Source organism: Ailuropoda melanoleuca, chromosome 3, assembly GCF_002007445.2.
Source record: "Ailuropoda melanoleuca isolate Jingjing chromosome 3, ASM200744v2, whole genome shotgun sequence".
Classification (NCBI taxonomy): domain Eukaryota; kingdom Metazoa; phylum Chordata; class Mammalia; order Carnivora; family Ursidae; genus Ailuropoda; species Ailuropoda melanoleuca.
The window spans coordinates 22,055,606-22,077,686 of record NC_048220.1 but is presented as its reverse complement, the minus strand read 5'-3'; the positions used below and the strand labels follow the sequence as shown (position 1 = coordinate 22,077,686).

Here is a 22,081-nt window from a genome sequence, read left to right as displayed (position 1 = left end):
AGACTACTTCCTGAACACTGCAGTTTTATTCATCGTTATGTATATATGTATATATATGTCCCTCGTTTGAGAATGTTTCTACCTGCCTCTACACGCAGTATACCTGTACTCATCCTTCAAAAGCCTGTTCATGTGAGACAACCGGCCTCATTCCTTTCTTAGACCCACACAGGAAACAAGACCTACCATCTACCCACCCACTGCTTACCCCAAAAGTTGCCCCAGAAGCCCTCCAAGCCAGAGTGGCTCCGCCCACGCAGGCGGACGCGAGGTTCAAAGTCCCCGCCCCTTCCGAGGAGTTTCCCAAAACCCAGCGCGGCAGTCTTCAGCCGCGCTAAGATGGCGACTCCCATGCATCGGCTCATAGCTCGGAGACAAGCGTAAGTGAGGGCCTGAGTAGGGCCGCGGGGCGGGCTGGGGGCGGGGAGAATCGCGTCAGCCGGCGGGTGAGCAGGAGCCGGGACGCGGGGCAGGCATCGGATCATCAGTAGGGACGGGCAGAGGGTGGTCGTTTTTCTTACTTGTTGCTGCTCCACAGGGGCTCGGCCGGGGTGATAAGTTTGGTATCCATGGGCTAGTGATTGCGTGGGAGACGACTGCGTAAGGTCCACGGGGCGGGACCTCGGTTGCGGGGTTGGGGGGGAGGTCTGAAGAGAGCCTAGCGTTTGTTTTCCGCACAGGGGACGCCCAGGAGTTGGGCATTAAGTGGCGTATGCCCCTTTGCTCACCCATCCGCTCACCCTACGGGTGGCCAGGGGAAGCCTGAAGCCCTGATCTGACGCCTTCCACTCTCACCGACGTAAACCTTCAGTTCCCTATGCAGTCTCCAACCCAGCTGGCTTTTTCTGCCCCCTTCCCATCGCCTTCCTTAGGAACAGCCTGACTACAACGCCGGTTTTCCTCCCAAGTTATTTTCTCACTTTCTGCCATTCATTCTTTCAATAAGTAAAATTTTTTCATTATCTGTCGCTCTCTGCCAGAATTTGGGTATAAAGAAAAAGAGATGTTCAAGACAGGAATCCCTGCTTTCAGGAAACTTACATTCCATTGGTAAACGGTCGATAAACTAAACATTTTAAGTAAATACAGCTGGTGTTAAGAGCTTTGAAGGAGGGGCTCCTGGGTGGCTCAGTCATTAAGCGTCTGCTTTCGGCTCAGGGCGTGATCCCACCGTTTCAGAATCGAGCCCCACATCAGGCTCCTCTACTAGGAGCCTGCTTCTTCCTCTCCCACTCCCCCTGCTTGTGTTCCCTCTCTCGCTGGCTGTCTCTTTCTCTGTCAAATAAATAAATAAAATATTAAAAAAAAAAAAGAGCTTTGAAGGAAATAAGACATGATAGAAAGGAAGGCCCAGGTTAGGTTGGTTGGACTGGAAAGCCATCTCTGAAGTGGTGGCATTTGAACAGAGATTGAAAGTGTGACAGAAAAGCCAGTCATGAGAGGATTTGGGGAAAGAGCATCAGACAATGGCATGATTGCTTTCAGACAGGAATGAACTTTAGTTTTGGGGGGGTTTTTTAAGAGAGGGAGGGGGACAGGAGAGAATCTTAGGCCACACACCCAGTTTGGAGCCCAGCATGGGGCTTCCCTGACCCTGATAGCGTGACGTAGAGCTGAGATCAAGAGCCCTCTGCACAACTGACTGAGCCACCTAGGCTCCCCAAGAACTTTTGTTTTTAAGAATTGAAAGCTGGCCATTGTGGCTAGTGACCAAGAGAGAGTGACGCAAGAGATTTGCCATTGACACCTAATGCAGATATCGTCCCACATGCCCCTTTCCTGTAAAGCCTTTTTTCTTCTACCAACCTGCACACCCGAACAACCTGCCATTTTTTCATTCTCTTAGCGTTTCATGCTGTTACTAGTTGCAAGTCCATAATATATCACTCATAGTCTGTTTGCCTATATATGTGTATGTTTCTTTTTACAATTCTGTTCTTCAGTCTTTTTGGTTGTCTTTCCTTCTCTTCTCCATCAGATTCTGCCTCTCACACCTGATGAAAAGAGTTCCTTGAGCGTCAGGATAAAGACCTAGGAAGTCAGGGTAGTATGCCTGATGGAGGAGAAGGCTTCAAAGTTAGAAAATTCTGAAGTCAAGAATGGAGTGAATATAATACATAATAGGTGTGCTAAATTATGTCATCAGGGTCTGTAACTCTCAGGTTTGCTCTTTTGGGTGTTAGTTCCACACTTAGATAGGTTAGGTTCATTCCGTTGGTCCCAAGATGGCAGCACTGATTTTTGGTCCTTTATATCTTCTCACCTTCAATTTGATGGCATCTCATTTGTGTAGATTGAATCATGTCTGTGGGATTCTAATGCTCTGATTGGCAAATCTCGTTCTTTTACCAGCACAACTGGATGGATCTCTATAAACCAATGATGAGCTAGATAGGTAGGTTAGATAGTAAATGCTAGGATGGCAAAACCAAGCAGTGTCCACTTAAATATGAAGTGAAAGACTTTTAGCATCTAAAGAATATTGCTATTTCTCATTTCAGAAGTATCAGAAAGTTCAACAAATGTTTTTCTATGGAATTCCTGTATTTGGTACAAGAGCTACACAGATGTAAAAGAAATCTTGCCTTTAGAAGCTTCTGGTCTTGTTGGCAAGAAAACAAATGGTGTTATGATAACAGTGGTCATAGTATACAGAGTAAGTCCTCAGGGAGTTAGAGAAGGAGACTTTTAGAGGTTAGGGTAGTCTGATAGAGTTTGGGGAATATTTGGGCGGGGGGAACAGAAGAAGAGCCATTACTTTTCACTTTATGTTCATCACAAAGTTTTTTATTTATTAAAAGCGTATATTATTTCTGTAATAAGTTTTAAACTGTTTTTAAGTTTGTTATGAGAAGTGTGAAAGTACCGTTGTCATTCTTTTTAAGAGTCTTTGGACTAATAGAGGAAAGGGAGGAAATAAAAGAGAAAAAAAGAGAGCCTAAATTTGAACTTCCTTTCAGTTGATCTTTCAGGGAGTTAACTTTAAATCAATTGAAATGAACTTATTTTCCGTTTGTTAGTTGTAATTACATCTATTTATATGTAAGTAGATTGTAGAATCTTGGCACTGTGTGGGGTCATTTCTTCTGCTAAACCTTCCACTGGATTCCAGGACTGTGTCTCCACCATCCAGGAGAATTATCTAACTTTGACTTGAGGACCTCCAGGAAGGACATACTTACCTCCTGAAGTAGCCTGTTCGATTTTTCAAATCTGTCAAAAGTTTATGTTGAACTGAAATGAAAATAATATTTATGTTGAACTGAAAAAAAAATACTTATGAAGCTAACCCTGCTCCCTTCTAACTTCCTAACTTTGGACCTAAACCGTGATTTCAGTCAGTTAAAAACCCTAGGTGTTACTGAATTACCATCAAGTCAAGCTTCCTCTATCTTGGTACTTGTATTGATTTTCTGGACTTAAGAGTCGACTTACTTTTACCCTTGTTTAATTTCATCTTGTTAGATTTGACACTGAGTTCTAGCCTGTCAAGACCTTTTTGGAACCTGATTTGGTCATCCTTTGTTTTAGCCCTCCCTCTTAGCTTTGGTCAGCTGCAGCTCTAAGTCATTTATAAAATGTTGAACAAGTCCAAACTGAGGACCAAGCCCTCAGGCCATCACTGGGTACCTCTCTATACATTTACTTCAACCCATTAAACAGTAGTCTTTTGTGGGGCGGGTGGGTGGATCAGTTGGTTAAGCAACTGCTTTAGGCTCAGGTCATGGTCCCAGGGTCCTGAGATCAACCCCCTAGTTAGGCTCCCTGCTCTGCAGGGATCCTGGTTCTCCCTCTCCCTCTCCCTCTGCCTGCAGTTCCCCCTGCTTGTGCTCTCTCTCTGTGTCAAATAAATAAATGAAATCTTCAAAACAAAACAAAACAGTAGTCTTTTGTCCAGGATGTTCAACTGATCTACCTCATTGTTCTGTTTTGTTCACAAGGATGTTGTAAGAGACTTTCCAAGATGCCTTATTAAAATACCATTACCCAAAAGCCAATAAGGGTGTTAGTCTGTAATGATTTGATACTTAGTGATCAGGGCTTTTCTTTCTGAATGGATTTAATAATTCCAGACAGAATTTTGCCTAGAATGAATGTCAAGTTCACTGGTCTAGTTTGTGGAATCTACCTTTCTCCCCACTTTGAAAATCAAAACTGCCTTTGCCTACTTCTAGTCTTTCAGCACCACTCCTTTTTGCCAGGGTCTCTCATTACCAGCAGCAGTACAGTCAACTCACCTGAAAAATCTCTGGTATGTTGGGGAGCAGTCACATTGGGCCAATGTGACTTAAACACATTCAGAGTGGATAAAAGCACTCTGTTATGCACGCCTCACTATCTTGGTGTTCAGTTCTACTCTTCCCATTCTGAATATCATTGTGTTTGAGGGAAGACTGAAGCAAAAGAAAAATAATCCTGCTTGTACTCTCAGCCTATAACTTAACATTGGTGATGTATTTGCTGAGCATCCCAAATAATAAGCCTATCCCTTTTTTGGTTCTTTGTGCTTTAAATGTAACAAACACAAAACAATTTTTGTTGTGCTTGATACTTTCTTTCACAAGCCTCAGCTTATTTTGGTAGGGTATTTATATTAGGTTTAGATATTTCTCTTACAGGCCTTTTAGTACTCTCCTATATTCCTTAGTTTTATGTTCCTTTGAAAAATATATTTTACAATTTGTTTTATGATTTCACATGTGGTCCATGTTCATTGTAGGGAAGTTGGAGAATACAGATAATGAAAAAATATAATCCTATCCCAAAGATAATCATTTTTACATTTTAATGTATAACCTTTCAGGCCATTTTTAATATTTTAAATGGCCTCATAGTGTTATTTAGGGATAAACAATAACAATAACCTTTTGTTGTTGGAAAATAATGTTAGTGGAAATAACATTTCCTTTGCTGTTGGATGGTTAGGTTTACCTTTTTTTTCTTTTCTTTTTTTTTTAGTAGATACACAATGTTACATTAGTTTCAGTTGTACAACATAGTGATGCCACAAGTTTATACATTATGCCCTGCTCACTGCAAGTGTAGCTTCCATCAGGTTTACTCTTGTAAACCATATTGTACTTCCTATAATAAATATACAGGTTTTTTAAAATCAGGGATTTTTTTAATCAGGTTTTTAAATCAGGTTTACTCATGTTTAATTTACACTTAGCAAAATTCATTGTACGTATTTATTTTTGAGAGCGAGAGATCATGTGTGCCCGAGCAGGGGCAGGGGTGGTGCAGAGGGAGAGAGAATCCCTTTTTTTTTTTTTTTAAGATTTTAGTTATTTTTCTGTGAGAGAGAGAGAGAGAGAGGAAGAAGCAGACTCCCCGCTCAGCAGGGAGCCCAGTGTGGGGCTCAATCCCAGGACCTGGAGATCATGATTTGAGCTGAAGGCAGACGCTCAACCAATTGAGCCACCCAGGCGCCCCTGGGGGAGAGAATCTTAAGCAGGCTCCATGCCCGTCGCAGAGCCTGATGCGGGGTCTGTCTCATGACCATGAGTTCATGGCCTGAGCTAAATCAAGAATTGGACGCTTAAGCAACTGAGCCACCCTCTTTTTATTTTCTTTAAGATTTTTTTTTTATTTTTAAGTAATCTCTCCACCCAACATGGGGCTTGAATTTACAATCCCAAGATCAAGAGTTGCATACTCTACCAACTGAGCCAACCAAGGACCCCAAAATTTATTCTTTTTAGTGTACAGTTCTATTAATTCTGACAGATACCTATAGTCATGTAACCACCACCAAAATCAAGATATGGGGGAAAATTTCTTCACAAGCCTTTGTAAGTAAACCCTGGACCCCACGCTCTGAAAACCACTAATTTTTTTTTTGTCCCTGTAATTTTACCTTTTCCAGCGTGTTGTGAGAATAGAATCAATGTGTAACCTTTTGAGTCCAGCAGCTTTCACTTGATTAATTCCTTTGAGATCTACTGAAGTTCTTGCATGTATTAACGGTGCATTCTTCTTTTTTAAATTATTGCTGATAGTATCCCATCAAATGGATGTACCAGTTTGTTTATCCATTTGCCATTTGAAGGACATTTTGATTGTTTCCAGTTTGGGGTTATTTTTAGTAAAAGTGCTATAAACGTTCATGTATAGTTTGGGGAGTTTTTTTGGTTTGTTTGTTTGTTTGTTTTTGAGAGAGAGCTCCTGGCAGAGCGTGGTGGGGAGGGCAGAGTGAGGGGGACAGAGAATCTTAAGCAGACTCCACACCCACCTCGAACCCTATGTGAGCTCAGTCTCACAACCCTGAGATCATGAGCTGAGCCAAAATCAAGAGTCAGGCACTTAACTGCACTGAGCCACCCAAGGGCCCTGTATAGTCTTTTGTGTAAAACTTAAGTTTTCCTTTTCCTCTAAGTTAGTTTGTTTTTGCCAGAGAGAAAGAGCAAGAGGCACAAGCAGGGGGAAGGGGCAGAGGGAGAGGGAGAAGCAGCCTCCCCACCGAGCAGGGAGCCCAATGCGGGACTCTATCCCAGGATGCTGGGATCATGACCTGAGCTGAAGGCAGACCCTTAACCGACTGAGCCACTTAGGCGCCCTGAATTTTCCTTTTTCTTAGGTAAATAACCTAAGAGTGGATTGCTTGACCATACAGTAATTTTTTTCAGAAATCTTACTGGAAACTGGCAAACTTTATCAAAGTTTGTCTTTTTGCACATCGCAGTCCAATTGTTCCAGTACCAACAGTTGAAAAGACATTTTTCCCTACTGAATTTCTTTTGCACCTTTGTCACAAAATACCTGCCCATGTTATGTGTGTGGATTCTGTTCTGTTTCATTGATCTGTTTGTTTATGTAAACACCATACTGTCATGCTAACTGTAGCTTTATAGTAAGTCTTGAAATCAGGTAGTGTTAGGCCTCTAATTTTGTTCTTTTTCGTAGTTGTTGCAACTATTGTAGAGTATTCGTATTTTTTGTATGCATTTTAGAATCAGGTTATCGATTTCCACAAAAGAAACTGCTGAGATTTCAGTTGGGATTGCATTGAATCTGTAGATCAGCTTTTGAAGAATCGATACAACAGTTTTAAGTTTTCTGACCCATGAATGGTTGTGTAAAAATTTATTCATTTTTTTAAGGTTTTTAACTTACCTCGCCAATATTTTATAATTCATTGCAGAGGTGTTGAACAACTTCCATCAGATTTATATCTAAGTATTGTAGTGGTATTTTTTTTTATTTTGGTTATTTTATTTCAATTGTTTGTTGCTACTATATAGAAATACAATTGACTTTTGTATATTGACCTTGTATCCTATGCCTTTGCTAAACTCATTTATTAGTTCTAGTAGATCTGTTTTAGATTCCTAGGGGTTTTCCACGTAGATAATCATCATTTATACCGTCTTGTTTGTTTTTTTGGTGTGTACATTTTTAAAATTTTTCTTGTAGTTACCAAATGGCCCTTCAGAAAGTGCAACTTGTATTCTTACCAGCAATATTCTTACTTTGCATCAGAACATATGCAAAGTCCCCATTCTTTACCTCCGCCAACAATAGGTCATCAGTATAGCAGGCATGTCCTACTATTTTAGGTATTAAAGGTCATTTCACATAACAAGCCTATATCATTAGAACACTTCTTTAGGCCTTAGCTTAGGATATAGAAATGGAATATTGTGAATAGGGTATCCACATGGTTAGAAAGAAATGCTAATCTTGTTTATTTTGAAATTACAAGTCTGCCTCATTCAGCACTCTTTGTGGAAGATCACTATTCTTAGGGGTGATTAATTAATAGTTAGAACATGTCAATCATAGATGGGCTTTAAATATTTATGAATATTCTATTTTTGGCAACAGAACACTCCACAGTGCTGGTGGATAATATTTTTAATAAGTGGGAACTTACGTTGTAAGTTTCTTAATATTGGGGCGCCTGGGTGGCTCAGCTGGTTGAGCCTCCGACGCTTGCTTTCAGCTCAAGTCATGATCTCACGGGGCTGTGAGATCAGGCTCTGCATTGGGCTCCATGCTCAGTGGGGAGTCTGCTTGAAGATTTTCTCCCTCTGCTCCCCACTTGCTCTCATGCTCTCCCTCTCTCTCTAAAATAAATAAATCTTTTTAAAAAATGAAATTGATTTAAAAAAATAAGTTTCTTAATATTTGGAAAACAATCTATGAGTTGGAGAAGACTTTATTTCCTTGATTCTGAGAGGCTTCCCCACACTACCAGTCATAGTTTCGTTGTTAGGAAATATTGTGAAAGGCTTTGAAATGGATTTCAAAACAAAGATTACTAGGTATCTTGTCTAATCCACTCTTCCTGGGTATGTGACTTTATGAGCCGATGCATCATTGTCTTTGAGCTATTTTGTAACTCTGTAAGGTATAGGAAACTTGTAGAAAAGATACTTAGCCATAAAAACGCAGTACAGTGGATTATTGCAATGTGGCTATTAACTAGTTTTTAACTATCTATAAATTCATTTCCACATTCCTGATTGCATATATATGTGTGTTCTTTGAATTCTCTTTCGAACCTGATGCGTTATCTTACTGGTCCCTGAATTGATTAATGATTAGTTAACACCTTTGAAATGTGTTTGTTTTATATGTATTTGTATGAGAGTCATGATTTTACGCTTTTACAAGTTTTTTTTTAATGTTTCTGAATTTATTATTTCTGGGGTGCATTTTACAATTGTGTATATGTTAAAGGTGTTAGTGGTTCTTTTTGCCTCAAAAGCTAATATTAAGGCCATAGAGCATTTTATTATTGATGCCCTTAAAAATTTACTGTGACCTTACATATTCAGATAAGGTCTGCAAATATAATCATGGCTCTGGCAGTTGCTTGCTGAAATTTAAGAACTATTACTAAACAAAAACCTGAGTCTTCTTTATTATCTTTTAATACCATATTTACCGATGTAGTCTTAGTTCTTTACCTGTAACATTCATTCTTCAGATTAGGATTAGTTTAGATTTTGGATAGATGCTAAAATTCAGTTACTGTCAAGATTACGGAACCTGTCCCACAATGCAGGAATTAAACTAATGAAAATCCCACTATAAGCAATATGTGTTATCTTAAACACTTGCCTATTTCAGCAGTCATGCATTTTACAGACATTTAGTGAATACCAATTATGTGTTCACCAGGGATAAAAAAGGTGACTGCTTTAGGTCAGAATTAAGAACCCAGCATCTCATCATGCAACCATGTTATGAGAAAATTTAAAGTGCCATGTATCATTACTCCAGACAATTGATTAGCCTAATATGTACGTTGACAGTAATATTTACACATCCAAGTCTGTAGAATGGGGATAGTGCTTTCAAACTCACTGGGTTGTTACGGAGATTGGATGTGATTATGCATAACTAATACTTACCTAAATTCCTGGCACACAATAAGTATAAGGCGTGGTTATGGTCTCATCTGATTCTCACAATAACCTAGTAAATTAGGAATTTACCACATCTTTTAGAAGAGAAACTAATATTCCAAAATCAGTTTGCCAAAGAGCCTATAGCTATGTAGTGAAAGAAGAGATTTTTTAAAACCTTTATTGTGAAATATAACACATGTACAAAAAAGTTCAAACAACATAACTATGCTACTTACAAATTATTATAAAGGGAACATTCCATGTGACTTCCACCCAGGTCAAGTAATAAAATGGCTAATATGCCAGAAGCCCTTTAGGCCCTTCCCAATCACGATCTCCTTCTTCAGGTAACCAGTGACCCAACATTCATGCTCATTGTTCCCTTGCTTCTCTTTGTGCTTTTACCAGTCTTACTATGCACTGGAGTTTAATTTTGCCTGTCTTTGAACTTTATACGGAATCAGACAATTTGGATTCTTTTAAATAAACTGACTTCTTAGATGTAAGATCCATGTAAGTTAAACTGTAAAAGTTTGTTCACTTTTAATACTATGAAATATTTCACTGTATTCTGTACCACAAATTATCCATTCTACCTCAATGTTATTTCCGGTTTTGAGGATATTACAGATCGTGCTGTTACAAATATTCTTATAGTTCTTCCTCTTCCCTTCTTGAGCAAGTCATGCCTAAAAGCCATTAAGTAGTGTAGAGCAGCATAGGCTTTCAAGCAGAGGGTTGACTTGGCTTTGGAGTATTGGGGCTGAAGTGGGGTAAGAAGTGATCTACAGTGACAGCAGGCTGTGGGAGGCATCCACTGAGGGGAAGGTCTAGTGTAGGGTGATGAGATCCCAAGCAAGGTGAGGAAGGTGTCCACACAGGAGCAATTTAGCATAAGTTGTCACCCTGATGGAGAGAACATCTACAGAGGGGAGGCGATGTATAATTTGATATGAAATGTCAGAGCTTAAGTGGAAAGAGAAACGTGACTCTAAATATCAGAGCTCTATCAGTCTCATTTCAGCCTGGGACAGGGAAAGTAGATGAACCTGAAATGTTTTGTTGTACCAAAAAGCAAGGAAGTGCCCCCAAAATGGAGGCATATCAAAAGAACACAGAATCCAGCTTAAGACGATTCCTTTCCACTGATCACATCTAGGACAATTGAGTATCAAAATAAATTGTGGTAATGGATTATAACTCATTGAATAAAATTCACTGAATAAAATAAAAAAATATGAGTTCATACTGATAGATGAATAAATGATATTTATATAATGTCAAATACCAGCCCACAAAGTAGTTATTAATTGTTACATCAGTTTTCACTTAGAGTTGTTTGACAAATCACCCCAGAACTTAGTGGCTTCTAACCAATCAACATTATCTCAGTTTCTGTGGGTCAGGAATTCAGGAGTGACTTAGCTGAGGGTTCTAACTCATGTTCCCCCTTGTTGTCCTGGTCAGGATGTTGCCAGGGGCTGCAGTCATCTGAAGGCTCCACCAGAACTGGAAGATCTTTCTCCAGGATGGCTCATTCACAGGACTATTGGCAGGAGGCCTCAGTTTCTCACATGGGCCTCCCTAGAGGCTGCTTAAGTGTCTCCATGGCATGGCGGCTCCATGACTTAATCTTCAAAGTCACACTCTGTCACTCTGCTTTTATCTGTTAGAAGCAAGACACTAAGTCTAAGCCACATTCAAGGTGAAAGGAATTAGGGCTCCACCTCTTGAAGTGAAGAGTATTAAAGAGTTAATGTGAACACAATTACAAAAGGACAAAAAGTAGCTTTACAACGCAAACTCTGGTAGACCCTCCTTAATCAAGGGATCAGAGTGCACATTAGCAGTAATAAGACTGACGAATTGCGGTCTTATTCGCCTGGTAGGAATACAGTGAGAAGGACTGCACGTTTCTATTACATTCCTGCCAAAGATGCGTGGCCTGAAGCTAATCATGTAGAGAGATAACAGAGGTGGTAGTTGACCTCCAAGATGACCCCCAATTATCCTTGCCTCCTGGTATTCACTCTTGTGTAGTCTCCTCCCACATTATATACTAGGGTTGGTGTGTGTGACCAATAGAATACAGCAAAAGTGATGATATGTCATTTCCAAGATTAGGTTGTAAAAGACTGATTTCTTTCTTAAGTTGTCTTGGTCACTCCCTCTGGGGAAACCCATGTTGTGAGCAGCCCTATGGAGAGGTCAAGAGGAAGGGAACTGAAACTTCCTACTGAGACCCCCTGAGTGAGCTTGAAGCAACTCAAATTGAAGCACGTTCTACAAAATAGCTGGCCTGTAACCTTAAAAAAATGCCGAGGTGAAAAAAAAACAAGACACGACTAAAGAACTCATTAGACAGAAGAAAACTAAAGGAACATGACAAATGCAACAGAATGCTGAACTGGATTTTGCTATAAAGAACAGTATTGGGACATTTGATGAAATAAATGGGGTCTGAAGATTAAATAGTAGGAATATATCTATATTAATTTCTTGATTTCGATGGTTACATTGTTATGTAGAAAGATATCCTAGTTTATAGAAAATATGCAACAAAATATTGTGAATTGATGAGTCATCAGGTTGGCAACTTACAAATGGTTCAAGAAAAGTAGTTCTTTGAGCTGTACTTAGAAATTTCCTATAAGGTTACAATTATTTCAAAAATTTTAAGAGCTGCATAAGGAGAGCAATATTCTTACACATGTTATCTGGTATAGCTGTGCACTGGTTCTGTTTTTTTATTTTTTTATTTTTTTTTTGAGAACGCACACATGTTGGGGGGGTGGTTGGGGAAGGGCAGAGGTAGAGGAAGAGAGTGATTCTTAAGCAGGCTCCACGCTGGGCGTGGAGCTTACCGTAGGCTCCATCTCACACCCCCGAGATCATGACCTGAGCTGAAATCAAGAGTCAAACACTTAGGGCGCCTGGGTGGCACAGCGGTTAAGCATCTGCCTTCGGCTCAGGGCGTGATCCCAGCGTTGTGGGATCGAGCCCCACATCAGGCTCCTCTGCTATGAGCCTGCTTCTTCCTCTCCCACTCCCCCTGCGTGTGTTCCCTCTCTCGCTGGCTGTCTCTATCTCTGTCGAATAAATAAATAAAATCTTAAAAAAAAAAAAAGAGTCAAACACTTAACCAACTAAGCCACCCAGGCTGCACTACATTGATTTCTATTGTATAAATACCTACAAGTGGGATTGCTGAATCATAGAGTGTGCATCTCTTCAACTATAGTAAATTTTTTTTCAAAATAGTTGTACCAGTTTGCGTTCATCCCCACAATGGATGCGTGTTCCTCTTGCTATGTATTCTTGCTAACATTTTCTATTGCCAGTTTTTAATTTCAGTCTTTCTGGTATGTGATAGGTAGTATCTTCCAGGGTTTTTGTTTTGTTTTGTTTAGTTTTTTGAAGATTGATTTATTTATTTTAGAGAAAGAGCCGGCATGCAAGAGTGGGAGGGGCAGAGGGAGAGGGAGAGAGATTCTCAAGCAAACTCTACAATGAGCTCAGAGACTGACTTGGAGCTCGATCTCACGACTCTGAGATCACAATCTGAGCCAAAACCAAGAGTTGGATGCTTAGCTGACTTTGAGCCACCCAGATGCCCCTCTTCAAGAGTTTTAATATGCTTTTCTTTGATTAGTAAAGAACAACTTTTTATATGTTTGTGTTAATTTGTATTTCCCAGGCCCATTTTTGTCCAGTCTTTCCATTTTCCGTTTCATTTTTGTATGATCTGTCATTTTCTTATTGATTTGTAATACCTTCTCCAACCTCTTGGCTTCCCTTCATACTCTCTTTGTAGTTTATTTTGATGAACAGAAATTCTTTCTTTCTAAGAGAGGGAGGAAGAAAAGATACAGACGTAGTAAAGAGAAGGGCCATATGCACCCCAATGTTCATAGCTGCATTGTCCACAATAGCCAAATCATGGAAGGAGCCGAGATGCCCTTCAACAGATGACTGGATTAAGAAGCTGTGGTCCATATATACAATGGAATATTACTCAGCTATCAGAAAGAACGAATTCTCAACATTTGCTGCAACATGGACGGCACTGGAGGAGATAATGCTAAGTGAAATAAGTCAAGCAGAGAAAGACAATTATCATATGATTTCTCTCATCTATGGAACATAAGAACTAGGATGATCGGTAGGGGAAGAAAGGGATAAAGAAAAGGGGGGTAATCAGAAGGGGGAATGAAACATGAGAGACTATGGACTATGAGAAACAAACTGAAGACTTCAGAGGGGAGGGGGTGGGGGAATGGGATAGACTGGTGATGGGTAGTAAGGAGGGCACGTATTGCATGGTGCACTGGGTGTTATACGCAACTAATGAAGCATCAAACTTTACATCGGAATCTGGGGATGTACTGTATGGTGATTAACATAATATAATAAAAAAAAATTTAAAAAAAAAAAAAAAAGAGGGAGGAAGAGAGAATCCTAAGCAGGCTCCACGCCAAGTGCAGGGCCTGACACGGGGCTTGTTCTCAAAACCCTGAGATCATAACCTGAGCTGAAATCAAGAACCAGATATGTAACCAACTGAACTACCCAGGTGCCTCCATGAAAAGAAATTCTTAATTTTAGCATAGTCTAACTTATTAGTCTTTTTCTTTATGATTATTAGTATTTTGGTTTTGTTTTTAAAAAATCTTAAGTCAAATATGTCACTTTTTTTTAAAAAAGATTTTATTTTTAAGCAATATATATACCCAGTGTCGGACTCAAACCCACGACTCTGAGATCAAGAGTCACATGCTCCACTGACTGAACCAGCCAGGGGCTCCTGTCACTTTTTTTAAATTTATTTTTAAGTGATGTCTACATGCAACATGGGGCTGAAACTCATAACCTCAAAATCATGCTCTTCCGGCTGAGTCAGCCAGGCACCGCCCCATCTCATTTTTTTTTATACCACCTTCTAAAACATTTATTACTTGAGCAGTCTGTAATCAATGTTTGCAGTATGGTGGAGAGTAGGGGTTTTCTTTTTCTTTTCATTTTTTTTTTTAGGATTTTATTTATTTATTTGTCAGAAAGAGAGAGCGAGCACAAGCAGGGGAGCAGCAGGCAGAGGGAGAAGCAGACCTCCCACTGAGCAAGGAGCCCAATGCAGGACTCGATCCCAGGATCCTGGGATCATGACCTGAGCCGAAGGCAGACGCTCAACCGGCTGAACCACCCAGGTGTCCCAGGAGGTTTTCTTTTTTTAATAAAGATTTATTTATTTACTTGAGAGATAGACAATACAGAGGGGGTGCAGAGGGAGAGAGAGAATCCTCAAGCTGACTCTCCATTGAGTGCAGAGCCCAATGCAGCCTTCAATTGAAGGACCCCAAGATCATGACCTGACCAGAAACCCAGGAGCCGGACACTCAGCCAAGCCACCCAGGTGCCCCAAGAGTAGAGTTTAAGTCTCATTTTTTTCCATATGCATAATCAGTTGTCCCTGCACCATTTAATAATATGTCCTTTCCTTTGCTGGTCCCGTAGTTGTCATAAATCAAGTGTTCATATATACATTAGTCTATTTCTGGACATTCCGTTCTATTCATTGGTTTGTGTATCTTTGCTCCAATTTCACATTCTTAATTGTTACAGCTTTATGACAGGTCAGTGTCTTTTAATCCAAGGCTTCCGCACTTGTTCCTTTACAAGAGTATTTTATTCTTGGCCTTTTTGAATTTCCATATATACATTTATAACATTTTGTTAACAAACAAACAAAAACTTGTTTGGATTTTGATTGGCATTGCTTTGAATCTATAGATCAGTTTGTGGAGAGTGGACATTTTTACATTATTGAATTTTCCAGTCTATGAACATGGTATATTTTTCTATGTGGCTACATATTTAGATGTTTAATTTCTCTTAGTAATGTTTATATTGTGCATACAAGTCTTGTACATATTTCCTTTGATGTACTTCTAGGTATTTGATATTTTTCAGGAAATTATAAATATCACCTTTTAAATTAAAATTTCCTTTTAAATGTTTCCATTATATAGAAGTTCTATTGATTTTTATGCGTTTACCTTATATCTAACACAGAGCTCAGCAAACAGTTGTCTACTGAATCCTACTTGCTGCTCGTTTTTGTGGGCTTGCCAATTAAGGATGTTAATTACGTGTATATATATATGATCAATTTGATGATAGGAAACATGAACTTTCAATCTCAAATGAGTGGAATGTTATATTCTACAAAAGAATTTCATCCTTTAAATCTCTTATGTGAAATATTTTTATTAATAAAATATTTGTGGAGTTGCGTTTTCTGTCTTGTGTAAATACCTACATAATATCCTCAGTTTTGCCTCGTGATCAGCAAAGCCTGAAACTTTTACTATTGGATTCTTTAAAAACTTTGCCCACCCCAGTCTAAAATCTTGCTGAACTTAAAAATTCTAATTATTTCAAAATATTTTTGTCTGTAGATTATTTTGGATTTGCCAGGTACATAATAAGTCATCAGTGAGGAATGACCATTTTGTTTTTTCCTTTCCAGTTCTTTCATCTGTCTTTACTTGCTGCATCTGAATCCAATTTCGGGGATTGAGGGATTGAGATTTTTCTTAGTCTCCTAGATGTCTAAAAGCTGGGCTGTATTCTATATACACCTGGTTTATTCTTAGGGTATAACTCTTCAGAGACCAAACTCTGGATACATAGTTTGTCTCCCTAACTTGTTGTAAGTGAGGTTTACCCTCTTGAGCTGGGCAAACACTCCCAGTGCAAGAATTGACTCTCTATTTAAACACAGAGCTGACTACTCTGGACTTCCAGTTTCTGACATATCTTGGCTTTGTTGTTCTTCACCCCGTTGTTAGTTCTTTGATGCCTCAAGCAGATTGTTAAAAATGTTTCGACCATTTTTTCTATTTCTGAGCTGAGGAGTTGGTCTTAGTTACCTAGTCTGCCGTTACTGAAATGGAATTAAGGAATGAAGATTTGAGCTCAGTGCAGTCTAACTTCCAAGGTCCATGCTCTTGACTCCTTACTATATTGCCTTTTGACTAAATCTAACATAGTAAACAGTTTAAAGTGTTAAATATGTTTATTTTTGACCTAAAAATGTTCATATTGTTTATGCTTTTCAGGGTAGAAAATATCAAGTGAAAATTTTATGGCCTGTATTCTTTTTTTTTTCTTTTTTGCTCTGTAGTGAAGCAAATAAACAACATGTAAGATGTCAGAAATGCTTGGAATTTGGACATTGGACTTACGAATGCACAGGAAAAAGAAAATACCTACATAGGCCTTCAAGAACAGCAGAACTAAAGAAAGCTTTAAAAGAAAAAGAAAACAGATTATTATTATTGCAACAAAGGTATGTTGACCTGTGATATCCAAAGGAGTATTTTTTTATTGATAGAATTTATTAAGCGACTGAAAGTATCATGGTGGTTATCCGGATTTCATTTATAATATTAGCTAATGTTTAGTGAGTGCTTCCCATGTGCCAGGCACTGTATTAAGCTCTTTACAAGTATTAGCTTATTTAAGCATCACCTCTGTACCGTTAAGGTAGGTACTATTCTCCACATTTTACATGTGAAGAAACTGGGGCTTGGAGAAGTTGAGTTACTTGTCAGTGTCACACAGCCAGTAAGTAGAAAGATTAAGTGTTGAACCAGCCAGTCCATGCTATTAATCACTGCTTTGTTGACTCAGCTGGCAGTGAAATGGCAGCAGAATATGACGAGGTAGATGATATGAGCTGTCAACCATAAAGATAAAATGGCCAGTTATTTTACCGGCAACATGAGTTGATCGGGGACGAGCAGAGGAATTGCAATCCAGGACAAGCAAACTATGGCAAACCATAGGCAAGTCCAAAGAACAAAGGACAAGGGCTTGCTTTTATTGAGGAAAAGGGGAAATTGGGAAGGGCTGTTTGAAACAAAAGTCCCCAGAGGAGAGTGAGGGTTCAAGCTTCTCATTGGATGACTGGGGCAGTTTCTCATGGGCTGTTGCTGTTGCGGGGCAAGAAGAAAATTTTCCTTCCTCCTGCTGGGCTAGTAAAGTAGGTTCCTTCCTATTGAGGGACAAAGTCCTGGTCTCTGTGTGGGGGTCTGCAATTGATGATAAGTGGTTGTGCGTGCGAGTTCCCCCTTCAGGGTTTCCCAAGTCCATTTCAGATGCAGTTCCCTTTATTTTCTCAGAGCTGGTATGGACAGATATCCAAGATAAGTACTCAAGATACTTAAACTAAGACTATAAACAAGGTAGAGAACAGTATATATAATATGTTATCATTTATGTTAAAGAAGAAGAAAAGGAATAATGGAATTTTTTTGGAAACAGAAATGATCCATAAGAGTGGCTCCTTTGTAGGAGAACTGGGTAAGAGAGTAGCTGAAAATTTGTTACTTACTCTTTTGTGTCCTTTGAATAAAGCTCTTTTTTTTTTTTAAGATTTTATTTATTTGTCCGAGAGAAAGAGCGAGCACACACAAGCAGGGAGAGGGAGAAGCAGCCTTGCTACTGAGCAAGGAGCCCAGTGTGGGACTCAATCCCAGGACCCTGGGATCATGACCTGAGCTGAAGGCAGATGCTCAAGTGACTGAGCCACCCAGGCGTCTTTTGAATAAAGCTTTTAAAATTGCTATGAATTAAGTAAATAAACATGGTTGAGAAACTGAACTAGGAAGGTGCCAGGTGTACTCAGTGCTACAGATCAGAAGCAGCGTCTTCATAGAGACGTTAGCTGTGTAATAGTGTCTGAACCACAGGAACTTGCAAGGCAGTGGTCTCCCAATTAGTGGATATGACAGCTCTTCACAGGTTATGCAGGAATAGATAGATAATCAATTTATAAGTCATCAACATTCATATATAATTTTTCCAAAAATAAATTTGTATGTGAACTTGCCTGCTCATTCTCCTTTTCTGCTTCCCCTTTCCTCATGTGTAGAAACCTAGACATTTTTCAAATTACTGGTGTTTGTACTTAGAAAGTGGATAGCTCTAATTATTTGGAGCAAATTCTTTTTTTTTTTAAGATTTTATTTATTTATTTGTCAGAGAGAGAGCACAAGCAGGGGGAACGGCAGGCAGAGGGAGAAGCAGGCCTCCCGCTGAGCAAGGAGCCCAATGCAGGACTCGATCCCAGGACCCTGGGACCATGACCTGAGCCAAAGGCAGACACTTACTGGACTGAGCCACCCAGGCATCCTGGGAGCAAATTCTTTTGTAATTTTTTTCCTAGCAAAATTGAAGAAGGGCCTAATTGGGCTACCAATTTAAAAGTCTTTTTTAGGGGCGACTGGGTGGCTCAGTCAGCTAAATATCCGGCTCTTGATTTCAGCTCAGGTCATGATCTCAGGGTCATGAGATCAAGCCCTGCATTGGGCTCCATATTGGGTGTAGAGTCTGCTTAAGATTCTCTCTCTCCCTCTCCCTTTACCCCTGTTCCCCCCCCGTCCCTCAAAATAATAATAATAATTAAAAATAAAAATAAATAAAAGTATTTTTTAATGATTCATCTTTGACTTGTGGACCACATCATTGGAGGTATTCAAATAGTGATATTGCTACAACAAAACTCTATTCCGATCTACCTAGTTAGGTTAAGAAGCTTTCTTAGGTTAAATCTAGAAAAATTAAATATAGGAATTGAATTAATGCTGAACCTGGTCACAGCCAGTAAGATCCACGGATACATAAACTAGAAAAACAATCGATGGCATTAAGAGATGCATTTCCAAAAAATTACTTGGATGTGTAATAATTATTAAAACTTGTACTGTATTTCTCTATTGTTTTATTTTATTTTAAAGATTTTATCTATTTATTTGTCAGAGAGGGTCGGGGGAGGGCAAGAGCACCCAAGCAGGGTTAGTGGCAGGCAAAGGGAGAAGCAGGCTCCCCACTGAGCAGGGAGCCCGATGTGAGACTCGATCCCAGGACCTTGGGATCATGACCTGAGCCAAAGGCAGACACTTAACCAACTGAGCCACCCAGGCGTCCCTCTATATTGTTTTAATCAATTGTATAGTAATATTGGTAATGGTAACTCAATTCAGAAGTTTTTTTTTTAGAGAGGGAGTTGGGGAGTGGGAGGGGCAGGTTATAACAAGAAATACTGGGCTCTGTACGTGTCACGAAAGACAGAGTGTTTCTCCAATGTAAGACACTTTGGGGGCTAGCTGAAGGGTTTGTCTGAGCTGTGTATAATCACTCTATTAACAGGAGCTTTTCCCCCCTCATGTTTATCAGCATTGGAGAAACTAATGTAGAAAGGAAGACCAAGAAAAAAAGGTATGTGTGGCTTTAGGAGTTTTATATGGGTAATAATACTAGTGGGAGGGATGGGAAGAGTAATTTAAAAATAATAGTGATAAAGCTTGGATCTGAAGTCTCTTGTTTGTAATTCATGATTAAGTATCATCCTTATTTCCTGATATGTTCCTCTCTTTACCTGACTGGAACATACTGCCTTCATTTCTCCTTTTTCTCCAACTTTCCAGAGGCTTTATACCTGAAAATAATTTCTCTTAAAAATCTCTCTTATTATATTAGAATAGGAAATATTATTAGACTGGTAAAAAAAAAATTGTTGACCAGCTTTATCTGGTTCAAAGTAAAGATTATGAAACATTTGCCAGGCTCCCTGAGGTTTAAGCAAACCCAGTTGTTACACTGCAACCTTATTCTAGCATTATTCATTCTGGAGCAAAATAGAGTAGGAGCACATCTTGAACTCCGTCCAAGAGAGTTAAATTGCCAAAGTAAAAGACGTGGTTGCGGCGGGGCTCCTCCAGTCCTGCAGTCCCCAGTGCTGAGCTCCAGCGATCCCGGGCACGCAGGGCTTCAGTGTGTGCGTGCAGTTTCCCATGCAGTTGCTTCTGACCCTTCTGTTCAGCGTCAGCCTCCCGTGCATGTAATAACTACGCGTTGTCTCACAGGTCTAAGAGTGTCACCAGTTCCAGCAGCAACAGCAGTGACAGTTCCGCCAGTGATTCTTCATCCGAGAGTGAAGAAACGTCTACCTCATCCTCCTCAGAGGACAGTGACAGCGACGAAAGCTCCTCCAGTTCATCATCTTCATCCTCCTCCACAAGCTCTTCCTCGTCCTCTGATTCAGACTCAGATTCCAGCTCTTCCAGTAGCAGCAGCACCAGCACAGACAGCAGCTCTGAGGACGAGCCACCGAAGAAGAAGAAAAAGAAATAGAATTGCTCCGTCGCTCTTGGACTGCTGGACTGCAAACATTAATGTGGTTCTCGAAAGGGAATTTAGAATGTGTTAAGGCCAAATAGATTGAGACCACTCAAAATTTCTGGTGTTCAGAAGTTTCTAAGTGTTTTACATCATGCGAGCATAAAGGGTATTAATAATGGATTATATATGTAAGACTTTTTTATTTTAAGGGTAAATCTTGTTTTTCTTTTTTATCTTTAATATATATCTCTAAAACTTAATCATAGGTGAATCCAGTAAATCTGTTTTTGGGATGAAACGTATCTTTTCTCCCTATGAAATAAATGCCATACTTTGTTATATGTTAGTGCCATGTATCAGACATGTTTTCAGGATAATGCATCAGAATATGTGGCAGTGAATTTCTAATGCTTTTGGCTGTGTGTTATTATATAAGATTTAATACACTGATACTATAAAATTAGGAGTGTTCCTCTTAATAACTGTGCCCTATTTTTATGTTTATGTTCAGAAAGTTATTCTGACTTCTTGTCCTAAATGAAAAGCTCAAGGAACCTGTTAATATATTTATACCTTTTGGATGGTACAAATGTCAAGTTATTGTGTTATATCATTCATTTTCTTCTGGTTCTTAGAGTTACACTTCCTTTTTTGGTGTGGAGCCCAGTGAGGGGCTTGAATTCACAAGCCTGAGATCAAGACCTGAGTTGAGATCAAGAGTCGGACGCTTAACTGAGTAAGGCACCCAGGTGTCCTGTAAAGCTACTCTTCTCTGAGGAAAATCAATCTAGAGGAACCCGAAGAGGAGCCAAAATTCTGAAACTACTTAGGAGTCTAATCTTGGTGCCTTTTGATAAATGCTGTGTATCAGAAAAGAGTCATTTAAAAGCCTAACTTAAGGTAAAAGTGGTATAAATATCTTTGCGTGTTATTATGCTATAAAAGGTGGGAGAGGAAAAGAAAGGAAGAGAGATAATTTTAACAGAAAATTAGGGCGATGTTGGTTGCCTTCTATTAAGCTTTTCTAAGCTTTCATAAAGGTTGCCTTTTAACATTTTTGCAATTGTGGTAGGATGGTTTATATGGCAGCTGGTCATATATGACACTCTACTGCGTAAATATGGATGGCTTGGATCAATCTGGTGTGTTTACATAGCATGTACACCATTGAAATGTAGCATGAGAGATTAAAGAGAAATACTGCACAATGTTTCCTCAAAGTAAACTACTTTGCTGTGGTGAAATTCTTTAGTTTCGCATGACATCATTCTATGATGTCTTTTAAGCTTTCTGGAAAGAGGTATCATTTGTAGAAAAATCTTGATTTGGGCTAAATATGGGTTTTTAAAACTATGAATGTTGTCTTTTTTTATATTTTTATGAGAAGGTTGTAGAACATTGCTTTTGAAAAAATGGGCTTCTATTTAAATGTTGAAATATATGTAACAAATATTGTAAGTTGAAGGAGCCTGTAATTCCTTGTACATTTTATAGAACCATCTGCTTTCAATGATTGTAAATAAACTCTCAAAACATCA

General features: G+C 39.3%; 1 protein-coding gene and 1 long non-coding RNA gene across 4 annotated transcripts in view; one reads left to right on the top strand and one right to left on the bottom strand.

Moving 5' to 3' along the window:
* LOC109489540 overlaps nt 1-632 on the bottom strand; it is a 17,155-nt gene extending 16,523 nt beyond the window's left edge. Inside the window, exon 1 of one of the 2 annotated variants that reach the window (XR_004624013.1) lies at nt 522-632. This is a non-coding gene — a long non-coding RNA (uncharacterized LOC109489540). Of the gene's footprint in view, nt 1-208; nt 288-521 lie in introns of those variants that run through there. The other variant, XR_004624014.1, reaches the window with a different exon arrangement.
* On the top strand, nt 284-22,081 carry ZCCHC10 (zinc finger CCHC-type containing 10). Of its 2 annotated transcripts, none has more exons than XM_019799084.2 (4): nt 284-380; nt 16,543-16,707; nt 19,572-19,640; nt 20,288-22,081. In XM_019799084.2, the coding sequence occupies exons 1-4, from the start codon at nt 340-342 to the stop codon at nt 20,553-20,555; spliced, it is 543 nt and encodes a 180-aa protein (XP_019654643.1). In that variant the 5' UTR covers nt 284-339; the 3' UTR covers nt 20,556-22,081. The 2 variants fall into 2 exon arrangements, with proteins under 2 accessions (XP_019654643.1, XP_002912953.1); XM_002912907.4 differs by having other exon boundaries at nt 287-380; nt 19,599-19,640.